This window comes from Spinacia oleracea, chromosome 6 (assembly GCF_020520425.1).
Source record: "Spinacia oleracea cultivar Varoflay chromosome 6, BTI_SOV_V1, whole genome shotgun sequence".
NCBI lineage: Eukaryota > Viridiplantae > Streptophyta > Magnoliopsida > Caryophyllales > Amaranthaceae > Spinacia > Spinacia oleracea.
The window spans coordinates 13,345,784-13,358,211 of record NC_079492.1 but is presented as its reverse complement, the minus strand read 5'-3'; the positions used below and the strand labels follow the sequence as shown (position 1 = coordinate 13,358,211).

At 35.7% G+C, this 12,428-nt stretch overlaps 2 protein-coding genes and 1 long non-coding RNA gene across 3 annotated transcripts; 1 reads left to right on the top strand and 2 right to left on the bottom strand.

Moving 5' to 3' along the window:
* Positions 1-824: 824 nt before the first annotated feature.
* On the top strand, positions 825-6,308 carry LOC110798649 (uncharacterized). Its single transcript, XR_008923514.1, has 9 exons — positions 825-908; positions 1,317-1,476; positions 2,540-2,685; positions 2,798-2,877; positions 2,996-3,057; positions 3,490-3,570; positions 3,971-4,090; positions 4,781-4,940; positions 6,007-6,308. It is a non-coding gene; the product is annotated as an uncharacterized lncRNA (long non-coding RNA).
* Positions 6,309-7,478: 1,170 nt separating this feature from the next.
* LOC130462946 (early nodulin-12B-like) lies at positions 7,479-7,874 on the bottom strand. The gene has a single exon (XM_056831942.1). The coding sequence runs from the start codon at positions 7,872-7,874 to the stop codon at positions 7,479-7,481; it is 396 nt and encodes a 131-aa protein (XP_056687920.1).
* Positions 7,875-10,898: 3,024 nt separating this feature from the next.
* On the bottom strand, positions 10,899-12,044 carry LOC110798653 (uncharacterized). Its single transcript, XM_022003836.2, has one exon. The coding sequence runs from the start codon at positions 12,042-12,044 to the stop codon at positions 10,899-10,901; it is 1,146 nt and encodes a 381-aa protein (XP_021859528.2).
* Positions 12,045-12,428: the final 384 nt, after the last annotated feature.

The window sequence follows — 12,428 nt, the reverse complement described above, 5'->3', positions numbered from 1 at the left end:
TTTTCTGCCTTGTCCACCATATTTAGTGAAGCTAGGTCCACTTTTTGTTCATCAGGAATATGGCACAGATTAAAGTATCTGCTGCACTGCTTAATCCAAATTCTAGTATTATTGCCATCAAATTTAGGAAATGTGAGTTTAGGATTATACCCCAATGTTTTGGTATGCTGATGTTGAGAACCACCTGCTTGCCTGCTGTGACCATTCTCTGAAGTACTATCCTTCAATTGGTTCATCTGGTTTCTCATTTCCAGCAGTAATTCCATGATTCCATCCATTTTCTTGGATTGATCCTGAATCTGAGTTGATTGATCATCAACTCTGTGAGCTTGTGCAATCATCCTTTCCTCCAACTGCTTAAGATGATCCTCCATGTTTTTCCTGGTTGATGGCGCCAGATTTGCCTTAGCACAAACAATCTAATTGTGTAATTTCAGTTGATGTCAGTTTGATTTCAATCGAATTCCCAAAATCGCACAGAACCCCCAAATCGATTTCAACTGATGTGGAGTTCAGATATGCTCTGATACCACTGATGTAGGAAGGATATCCCTTCACTGTTTACTGATCTCCAAGAAAAGATCAGACTGAAGTATTGAATTACAGAAGAAGAGAAGAAGAATTAAAGATAAGAAGAGAAGAAGAAAAGAAGATTGCAGAATAGAAGAGGAGAATGAAGAACAGATAAGAGATTAGAATAGGGAGAGGATTTGTATTATGTAATTGTATGATCATTACATTGAGCTTGTTGTTATATATATACACTTAGATGTTAGCTCAACAGAATTGTAACTAACTGCCACGTCAGCAGAGTTGGTTATAACAACATTTTGGCGCCTAAAGTCAACCTTTTAATAATTGACTTAATCTTGCCTTATCATTCACTACCAATTACCTCGAATTTAATTGTAAGTTTCTCAACTTCTTGTAGATTCGTTCCATTAATTGATTTTCAGTTTTCCGCTGTTAAATTTGTGCTTATTGCGCTAATCGTCGTCGTCAAATGTTGCATTAGGGTTTTGTTTGTGAGTGTAGACTTTGATTGATTTGGGCGTTTAAATTTCTTTTTTTTGTATTTTTTTGCATTTAGCTTGTTAATGTTCCGATTTTTCAGCTTAGGGTTTCGTGTGAGTTTGAATATTGATTTATTTGTGCGTTTAATTTGTTTTTAATTTCGTTCAATTAGCTTGTTATTACGCCGCGTTTTGCCGTTTCGTCAGCTTAGGGTTTTGTTTGTTGAGTGTGAATTTATTGATTAGTGCATTTAATTTCTTAATGTCTGCTGCAATTTTAGTTCCGGTTGTGATTTTTTTCAGGTGTTTATTAATCTGACCTTGTAAACCTCTGCCTAAAGCCTAAAACCCATCAAGTTCCTCCACTGCAGAATTGCTCCATCGATGGGGAAAGGCGAGATGGAGCAGCTGGCCTTTGAATTGAACCATGATTCTTCCAGTTTGTTGCTTCACCTACGGCAAGGTAATCTCTTTTCGAATTGTTCATTGCCGTATTTTTCTAGGGTTTTGTTTGCATTGGTTTGGGGGGTTTTCTAAATGCCTAATTTCTTCAGCTTTTTTATTAATGGTTTTTTTTTGTTATTTTAATGCTATTTCTGTCTATTTTGGGTTCAAACTGGTTAAGGCTATTTGGAATTCACTCGATGTTTATTTGTTAAATTTTCATATCTTTGAATAAATCCCGTGCAATTAGGTTGATTAATTTTCAAAGTTTTAGTTCTTTGGGATCTGGTTTTTGTATGGTTGATTTTATTTTTTGTAATAAGCTATTCTCCTAAAATTAATTCATCAGACCACCATTTTTTACCAGTTTAATAATTTTTTATTAAAACTAATTTAATCAGGATACTTCTCTAGATTCAATTTCAGCAAACCCTTTGATATGCAAGGCAGTACAGAGGCTAGGTATTGATTATACAGTGTAATGATTCATGAAGCTACTGTTGAAAGCAAAATTAGGACTGAGTATAGTGTATAGTATTGTTCATTGGATGATCAATAACACTCTGAATGATAAAATACTAGGAAAAGCTCAGTGATTTTCCATGATTTCATCAACCTTAGTATGCTACCTTTTAACATCATTCTTTTTAAAATTTGGGTCTACATAAGGGTGATAGGATGAATTCATGTATGCTCTGGAATAGTCTGATGCCGATTTTGATGAATTCATAGATGGTGGTGGTTGTGCATATTTTTTTGTCATTGACCTCTCCCTTTGTCCATTTCCTGTCCATTTTCTGTCCTGCATGCTTGAGGCCTAGGCGGGTTAGTGACTTTGTTTAACTACAAAGTTACTTAACCAGATATTCATGTCCTTACTTCTTCCATCTTTATAAATCAACGTTTGTTACAATTGGCACATTCATCCTCTTCGAATATGTTCATACTTTAGGTATGAGCTCACTGTTAAAGTTTGTGGCTTTCCAACAAGATGTCGTGTCATATAGCTATGGGTAGTCCATTTACACCCTTTTGACAAATTGCTTTTAATATGAATTAACATTTGAATTATTGATCTCCAGATGAACACTGAGCTACTCAAGGGAAAAACTGAAATGCTGGAGGAGTATTTCTGCATTTATGTTGATCCACAAGGGAATTTGTCCAGGATTCCTGTCATGCTTGATCAGATCGTGTTCCAGAATTTGTTCTTTGTCCAAGCAATGATGTAATTATCGTGCTCATTAGTATTACCAGCAATTCTTGATTTATTTTCTGTTTTCCTACATTTTTATCCCGTGTCATGGAACGTCTTGTACTTATTTTCGAACCTTATCCAGTTGTCCCGAAGTTCAATCAACCTATGGAGTATGTTGCATTGGAGGGAAGATCTTCTGGATCAGTTTTGACTTATATTGGAGTATGTCCATTTACTAGTATTTCTTATATTGCCAATCTTTATGGTCGTTCGTTTATGTTTTGACAAGTGTTAATGACAGTTCCTTTGATTTTATGGACTCTAACTTGTGTTGTGACAGCAAATGGATGAGCGGTTTTGACATGGCACCTCCTGCTTCTGCAATGTTAACTTCAGCTGCAGGTACATTTTCTGCCCCGGCTGATGATATCTTTTAGCTATCTCTTTTAATGTTTTTCCTCCGCGTCTCTTTATTTCCCCTTCTCCCCCACGCCTCCCTGTTCTTTTCTTGTCCCCAAAGGTTGGTCTTCCTGTACCACATTATATTTTGTTAATCAAGTACCCGGTCTCAATTCAGCAAATCATGTGTTATTTATACTAGAGTTTTCTCCATGTTGAATTTCTTATTTTATTTTTTTGTTATTTACATGGTGAAATAATTCTGAAACTGATAGATGTTTTTGGTTTGTTCTTTTGTTTGGTGTTTGTTTTTTCTGTGTGTTATTTTTTTGCATAAGAAGGCAATGTTGGGTCTGATCTATTCTTATTTATGTATTCTTTACTTGTTGCATGTGTTCTTATAGTGACTCTTGGCATCATATATTTTCACCACAGGGATCAGGAAACCAGTACAAAGGCTTCGTAGATTGTGTCAAGACTATTGTTAGGGAAGAGGGGGGCCCTGCCCTTTTAAAGGTAATATTTTCTGGAGCAAAGATGATTTTAATACTTGTATGCTGCTGCTAATTATCTGTTGAACTTGGCATTAGCTGTATTCTCTTAGCTATTGGAATAAAATGTAGGTATGGAGTGTAGGAATCAAACCAGACCTCGCTTAACATTAGCGTTCTTTACAAGTAGAGGTTAGGATAATGCTTGATCCTTCTAATTCTAAAATTACTAGGGAAATTTGCTTTTGCTTCAATACCATGTTACAATTTTAATATTTTACAATTATATGAAAGGTTTTATGTACCAGGTCTTATTTATTTTCTCTGTTCTCATTTGTTTTCTTTGTTTTATTTTATCATCAGTAACTCATTGCATGTTTCAACATACCTTTTCAATCTGATCTCTTCTTATTTTATTGCAACAGGTATTCACAAACTTCCCGTTAATTGTGATGATGCATGCAACATGGCCATACGAAGAATTCCAGAGTAGGAGATCATTGTGTTGTAACTTGGAACTTCTGAAATTGGAACCTATAAAGTTGGTAAGCAGATGCTTCTTAATTACTCTTGGTTATTTCTTCTGCTAGAATATTGTGTTGCAACTTGGAACTTCTGAAAGTATCTGGACCGTAAATATCAAGATTTCTTTTATCATCTGATTTGTTTGGTCTTTTCCTCTTTGGGACGGTTCCATGCTAGACTTAATATTTTAGCTGGTCTGAGTCTGGTACAAATTGGAACCAAATCTGGTCTTTGTTGTAGTTTTGGGTGGTTTTATTGACCGGAGACTGATTCTGGTCATTTTTGGGTTAATTTTGTTATACGTTGTTTGTTTGTTTTATGTTATTTAGGTCGATTTTGTTAATTTTTCTGGCCGGATTGGTTTGAGTCTTAATCTCTATTTGTTCTTGGAATTTTGTTTGGTTCTTGCGACTGAATTCGTTCACCTTTTATGCTCCATCTTTATTTATTTGAATTTTTTTTCTTATTTTGTAATTCTAGCTTCATTTAATTAAAAAAAATTAACCAGTTACTATGCTATTTCGATTCTAAAACTACTCGCTGTCGCCTATTTCAACAGATTCTAAGCAAAAACTTCTAGTCCATGTCTGTTAGGTGTTGGATGCTACTCATGAGAATTATATGTATCTGTTAGGTGTAATATGTTCTATATAATGTCACATAGTCCATGTCTTACATTATTAATTAGGGCTGGATGATATATCTTGTAGGTCGCTGTTGTTATTGACATGACGAAATTGATGAGATGCTTCTTGAAAACTACTAGTGGTAGTGCCATTCAACAGTTTTCCAAATTTTCAGAGAACAATGATGATACTGGTGATGGTGGAGGGGCTCCAGTTTTCACATTTTTGTCCATCTCTGCACATGGTATGTTGATAATTGTTGGGTTTTCTAAGACAGCTTTAAGTAATGAATGCTAACAACTCCATGTGTGACTGCTTGTTCTAGAAATCTAGAATACCTTAGTGCTTGTTCGTTGTTGTATTTTACCCATGGAGTTTTATTCAAATTTTAATGATCATGTACAACACCTTTAACTTCTTAGTCAAATCATTGACAATATAAATCAATAGGGCAGAAGCACCAAAGGCAGAGAGCAGGACTATCTACTTAAAGAAAACTGATTGAATTCTTTCAGTAAGGATGTTAGATAACGTAGTTATCATTGTTGACACAATAGATCTTTTTATTAGCAATGAGAATTGAGAAAACAAGGTAATACCATGGCATAGTAATTGTGTGCTAGAGGACATAGTTTGAAGTGTGAACTGTGGGAAATTTCAGTTGCAATTTCAGTCCTTTTGTGAAATTATTTAGACTTATGTATATTGATGATCTAGAGCTTATTGTCTATAATTGCAACATACTGCTACATGCTTAGTAATCAATGTCGACCTGATATCTTATTTATTTATTTGTTCATTTGGGGGACGGGGATAGATAATGGTTAAGAATATAAACAGCCTGGAAAAGACTTGTGTCTGTCCACCTTGGAATTTTTTCAATATCTGACTTGCCACCTGTCTCTTACGAGAGTCTAAAATTATGTTGATTGTTGAGTATCTTTATGTGAATCAAAGCCCAAGTTTCGAATGGAAAATCATTTTGGACTTTGATCTTCTTTGAAAAATTATATTCTTTGTCATGACTGTATTTTAGATCACATAGACAAAGTAGTTGATAGACATAATAATTTAACTTTTGAAGTAGTAATGCAAACGACATAGAAATACAACCAATAACAAAGAATAAAGTCGATAAAATACTACATTTACTTATTGTGTTTAATGGGGTAATGCAAAACATACCTTTGTTTTTTAAAGTTATTCGATGTTGGTTTATTTGTCGGGGAAGTACATTTTCATATGTATTATCGGGGAAGTACTAATCCCCCGACCTCTCATATTGATTTATTTGTTAAATTTCTTTGCAGGGCTCGGTACGAGGAAGATGACACTCATTCAAAGAGAGGTGTTCTCCTGCTGTATAGAGCAAGGTGGGCAACGGATAGGAGAAGGGTGATTATTTTTTAATATTTGTATGAACTTAATTACAATTGAGGTGGGTTATTGTTAGTTTGGCTTGTCCGCTCAAAGTTTTGGTTGACATTTTTTGTTTATTGATTTAGTTAGGTACTGAGTATTGTTCATCGTTCATCTGATTGTTTTAATTAGGATAGAAATGTTGATGTAATATGTAGATTGATTGAATATCAATTGTTGGTTTGGCTTAGAATGTGATGGTGGCTTGGTGTATATTGTTATAATTAGGTGGTGGGTGTATTGCATTTGGTTGTTTCATTAGGGATTATTCTGGCAATGGATTGTTCATCTGATTATTTTTTTTAATAAAATAAATGTACTATTTACCACGCGTACTGTTAAGTGAATGCTGCGAATAGTTACAGAAATGGGGCTGTGAAACCATGCGTACTGCAAAGGGTTGCGAAAAATGGACTTTTTGTAGCGCGTGTGAGACACCATGCGCTGCAATTAATGGCTTTTTGCAGAGTTTCTGTTCGCTGCAAATGAAAGCCCACTATTTGCAGCCATCACACTTGAAGCGCTCAAAAACACTGCAAAAAGCCCCTTTTACCCGCGCTGCAAATGACATTTTTTCTACTAGTGCAAACTGAAGTTTAGAACTTAGCAGACCAAGTTTATCAGAACAACAGCTAAAAGATCAACTAATTGTGCCACAAGGCCGGACATTCGGAACAGTAGCAACAGGTATAAACTTAGAATGGCATGCACGAAGCAGATACATCAGGCAGATCATTAGATAATGAATTCAAGTTGAATATGTGGTAGAAGACATACCAATTCAATCCTAATTTTCTCAGATGATTTAGATCTTTGGCAATGGATAAGAGTTGCTTTTCCGGGCTTCTTTCTGTTAATAGAACATTGATCAGATTTCTTTTTGAAGGCCTCAGTTGCTCTCAACGCTGCAAGTCGTTTCCTAATGCTTGGGTGACACCATTTAGAACGGTAGCCTTTCGTTCTAAACATCTTACACACTACACCCGAAAGCCGCCTAGAACACTTTTGTCGCCATCCTTTCTTTACTATTATAGCCATCGAAGGATCCCAAGAGAACTTTTCTTTTATTAAGCATGAAAGAACCAATTGTTAATGAATATTTGATTTATGAGAAGAAAATAAAGACTCGGAAATAATAAAAAATATTTCACCTTAAAGGCCTTCCACCATATTCCTTGTGCTTCTATGAGAACTCTTTTCCAATTTCTCCATGGTCCCATAAAATAAGTCTTATATGAAGTTTCAACGACTTCATTACAACTTCACGAGAATGGAACCTGTTTCAAAAAAACTTAGAAACAACCCACATATAAAATATATACAATGAAAATTAAATTTAGTTAGAGGTACTCACCATAGCCCATCAATTTTGTGCAAAAATTTTAGTAGCATCAGGATTACCCGTTTCATCAGGAAATTCAGCTCCATTTCCATTAGGATCATCATCATCATCATCATCATCGGTTTCCATCTCATGCCGATGAGTAGGTTGTTCTTCCATGGCAAAATCATGTACTTCATCTCGCACTGGGGGAGAAGGAAGGCGATTACGGGGCACTGGGGGAGAAGGAAGGCGATTCCGGGGCACTGGGGGAGAAGCATGGCGATTCCGCGGCATCGGGGGAGAAGCATGGCAATTTCGTGGCACCAGGGGAGAAGCATGGCGATTCCCGGGCACTGGGGGAGAAGCATGGCGATTCTGGGGCACAGTTCGAGGCCTAGTGATAGCACCCCTCAAGCCACCTCTAGTATTAACCATTATCAATCAACCTGCAAGCCATAAAATGAGAAGAGAAAAGGTAACAAAGGCACTATAACAATATAAATATTTTGAATCAAAGAGGCAGAAAGCTATATTTATACGTTTACAAGAAAAAAAAACTTAATTAGTGAAACTTGTAAAATAAGAAGCTACAAACACACAACATTTATTTAAATAATTTAAAAATTGTTAAATATTAATCTAGAAAAATCTTGAAATAAGTGATTGTAAATTATAATCTAGAATAATCTTGAAATATGTGATTGTAAATTATAATCTAGAATAATCTTAGGAAATATCTAGAGCTAACCTAGAAAAATCTAGTAACTAAAATGTCTAGAATTGTCCTAAGAAAAATCTAAATAGATGAGGGGAATAAAAAATCTAGATACCAGAATACAACAACTATAAATATGTTGTATATGCATAAGTTTTGTTTAAAGGGGAGCCAATCAAGAGAGCTCCTCAAATATCTATCAAAAATAAAGTCAAAATAAAAGTAGGTTAACATGTCCTAATCTAAAATAAACTATCTTCCTCTTCTTTCTCTTCCTCTTCCTATTCCGCCTCCTCCTCCTCCTCCTCCTCCTCCTCCTCCTCCTCCACCACCACCTCCTCATATTCATGAGAGGAAAGCACTTGAGTTTCTTCTTCGCGTTCTACAAATTCTTCGACCTGAAACTCGGATAGCAATGAAGGGTTTTCATTGGCTAGTAATTGGAAAGCCATAGGATCAACTGGGGCATCAATAATTCCCCTTGCCTTTACATCAAAAATAAACCACCATTGATTTCTTTCACTACTGTTAGCCGGAGAAGGAGCATAATAGACTTGCTCAACTTGGTAGGCCAGTACAAACGGGTCATACTTCGGATATCTCTTTGAATGATTCACCTCAACAAGATTGTACTTTTCATGTATCCTAGTACCACGTTCATCATCAAACCAATCACACTTAAACAACACTGTTGTGTGACGCTTTCTTTCTCCGACATAAGTCAATTCTATCATTTCTTGAAGAATGCCATAAAAATCATCTCACTGGACACTTTTTACACAAACACCATAGTTCATAGTTGACTTATTCTTTCCATAAGCAAACGTATGAAAGTGATATCCATTAATGTGATATCGGTTGAATTTTCGAACTCTTGTCAGTGGTCCAGATGCTAATGAGCGAATAATGTCAGTATTGATCCCCTTTTTCAATACCTATAATAATAGATGGAGCAATATGTCACTATGGTTATTGACTTGAATGCTCAAAATACAAGTATAATTTAAGTATAATATAAATATAATATATATTTGTGTACTTATCACAAATTGATTACCTTACATAGTCTTTGAACCAATCAGGATATTTGTCTTCGCATTTAATCCAAACTTCATCTGAATTTTGACACCTTCGCTCGCTTATCATTTGTTCTTCAAATAAACTGTTAATTATTTTAGTATTTACGCATATTAAGGACTTGTAGGTAATATATATAATTTAAAATCAAAGAATATTACCTTTGATATTGTTGTAATATTTCACAATTACTTAGAACATATCGATGAGCGACTTTGTAATCCTTTTCATCAAGGTAACAAAATTGGCCTTCCGAAGAACTATGCCCAATAATAGAAGAAAACATCTCAGGTAGATAGGGATCAATTTTTGATTCATTATCAACACATGTACCCAATCCTAAATCTTTCACCTTACAGTTAACATCTTCTTCAAAGTAAAGAGAGCAAAAACTTGTTATCTCCTCTAGTAGGTAAGCATTGCAAATTGAGCCTTCCACTCGAGCTTTATTACCCACCTTTTTTAAATGGTATAGAAACCTAGAGGGTAAAATTATTTGTTATTAATCTTATAATTATATTATTAAAATAATTAAAGTTCTACAAGAATTTAGGATGTTACCTCTCAAAAGTGTACATCCACCTATACTGAACCGGGCCACAAACTTTTGCCTCATAAGGCAAATGAATAGGAAGATGTTCCATTGAATTGAAAAAACCAAGTGGAAATGTTCTCTCTAACTTGCAAAGAATTTCAGGATATTATCCTCTAAGCGCTCCATATGATTAACTTTCAAGGTGGTTGAGCAAACATCTTTAAAAAATTGGCTCAATTCAGTGAATACATTCCACTCATTTAGGGGCAACAAATCTTTAAAAACGACAGGAAGCAACCGTTGCATAAAAACATGGAAATCATGACTTTTCATACCGAATAGCTTACATTCCTTTAAATCGACGCAATAGCCTAAATTTGAAGCATAACCATCAGGAAACTTTAGTTTCTTCACCCATTCACAAACAAGTTTCCTTTTATCTTTGGGCAACACAAAAGGAGCATTCGGCTTTATGGTTACTTCCTCCCCTTTACTGTTAACAAAATCTCGAGACTCCAACTTCCGTCGTTTACAATACACTTTCAAGTCTCTTCTTCCTTTCACATTGTCTTTAGTTTTCCCCTTGACATCCATTACAGTGTGAAACACATTATCAAACACATTTTTTTCAATGTGCATGACATCAAGATTATAGCGTATCAAGAGTTTGCTCCAATATGGAAGCTCCCAAAAGACACTCTGCTTTGTAAAATGGTGCAAAACACCAAACCCTTCTGGACGGTCAACTTCATCCCTTATACACTCAAGGGTTGTTGGAATCAAAGATACACAATTCCAAACTTCTTCTCCACTCAATCGTGGCGGAGGAGAAGAGTTTTCAACTGTGTCTTTGCGAAAAGCACTCTTATTTTTTCGAAAAGCGTGATCACAGGGTAAAAACTGTCAGTGACAATCAAACCAAATTTGTTTTCCACCATTGGTAAGAGTGAATGCCTTAGTCTTTTCCATACAATAAGGACAAGCTAATCTACCTGCCGTTCTCCATACCGAAAGCATGCCATATGCCGGAAAATCACTGATTGTCCAAAGCAATGCAACCTTCATTTGAAAATTTTGTTTCTTAGAGATGTCATAAGTCGGCAATCCTACCTCTCATAGTTGTTTTAATTCTTCAATAAGAGGTTGCAAGAACACATCCAGATTCCCTTTTGGGCTTTTTGGACCTGGAATTATCAAACTTAGAAACATAAAAGGTTTTTTTCATGCACAACGAGGGTGGAAGATTATAAGGAGTCAAGATGACGGACCAACAAGAATATTGCCTCCCGGTCTTCCCAAATGGTGAAAATCCGTCGGTACAAAGACCAAGTCGAACATTTCGAGGCTCGACGGCAAATGATTCATACTCTTTATCTAGGTGCTTCCATGCCTCTCCATCACTTGGATGAGACATTAGGCCATGAGCTCGAGGATTATCATGGTGCCACCTCATTTTCTCAGCAGTAGATTTTGTTGCATATAGTCTCTGCAATCTCGGGCCGATAGGCAAATAAATCAGAACGCTATGAGGAGAATTGTTGCCATTTTCCATAATTGTCTTATAACGACTTCCCTTACAATAAAGACATTCTTTGAGATCTTTGTGTTCCTTCCAAAATAACATGCAACCATTTGGACATACATGTATCCTTTGGTGAGGAAGCTCTAGCCCTGCAAGTAGCTTCTTTGTCTTGGAAAAACTATCAGACATCTTACTTTCATCTGGGCACATGTCTCTCATCAAGGAAGCAACGTCGTCTACGCCTTTTATAGGAATATTATACTCACACTTGATGTTAGCCAGCCTTGCAGCAGCTGCTAACAAAGACAACTTGGAACCATCATATAATGGCTCTTGAGCTGCCTTCAACATGTGAAAGAACTTCTTGAAAGTAGGATGTGGTTCCTCTTCAATATCTTCTAAATGACCTTCTTGTGCAAAAGCATCTTGCACCATGCTTATATAAGGGTTAGAGGCATCCTCAGTGGATGTGGAGCCAGCACTTTGAGAATTCTTCAGGAAACGCAATTCCCCGTGATAAACCCATTGGAAATAGTTAGGCTTAAAACCAGACTTATAGAGATGCTCCTTTACATTGTCTATATCTTGATATGGAATATTTCGACACTTTGCACATGGACATTTCATCATACCATCTAACACAACATTATCTTGGGTGGTAGCAAACGCAATAAATTCACCGACCTTGTGAGCAAAGGTTGGGCTAAGAAATTTTCCCTCTAACCTATTATACATCCATTCTCGATTGTCCCTCATAATAGATAGAAACTGCACAACAATTTAAACATGAATGCGGAGTAATTGTTTGAAACATCAAGGCAAAGATAATAGTCAATTGTACTAGTAGACTAATATGAAAATATAATAAGTTTAATAATTTATACTTTTTCAATACCTAATTTGAAGGAAATGTCAATTGTACTAGTAGACTAATATGAAAATATAATAAGTTTAATAAGAAAAATGAGACGGGTGTACACAATAATCTGAATGTTCTGTAGATAGTCTAAGCTTGAAAGCGTCTTTTAAGAATTATGAAAAATTTAGTTATGGGAGATTTTAAGTTTTGCATTCAACTGATCAGTGGAACTGCTGTAAGTAACTAACTAGCCTATAATGTCTTAGCTAAGCCCAAAGGTA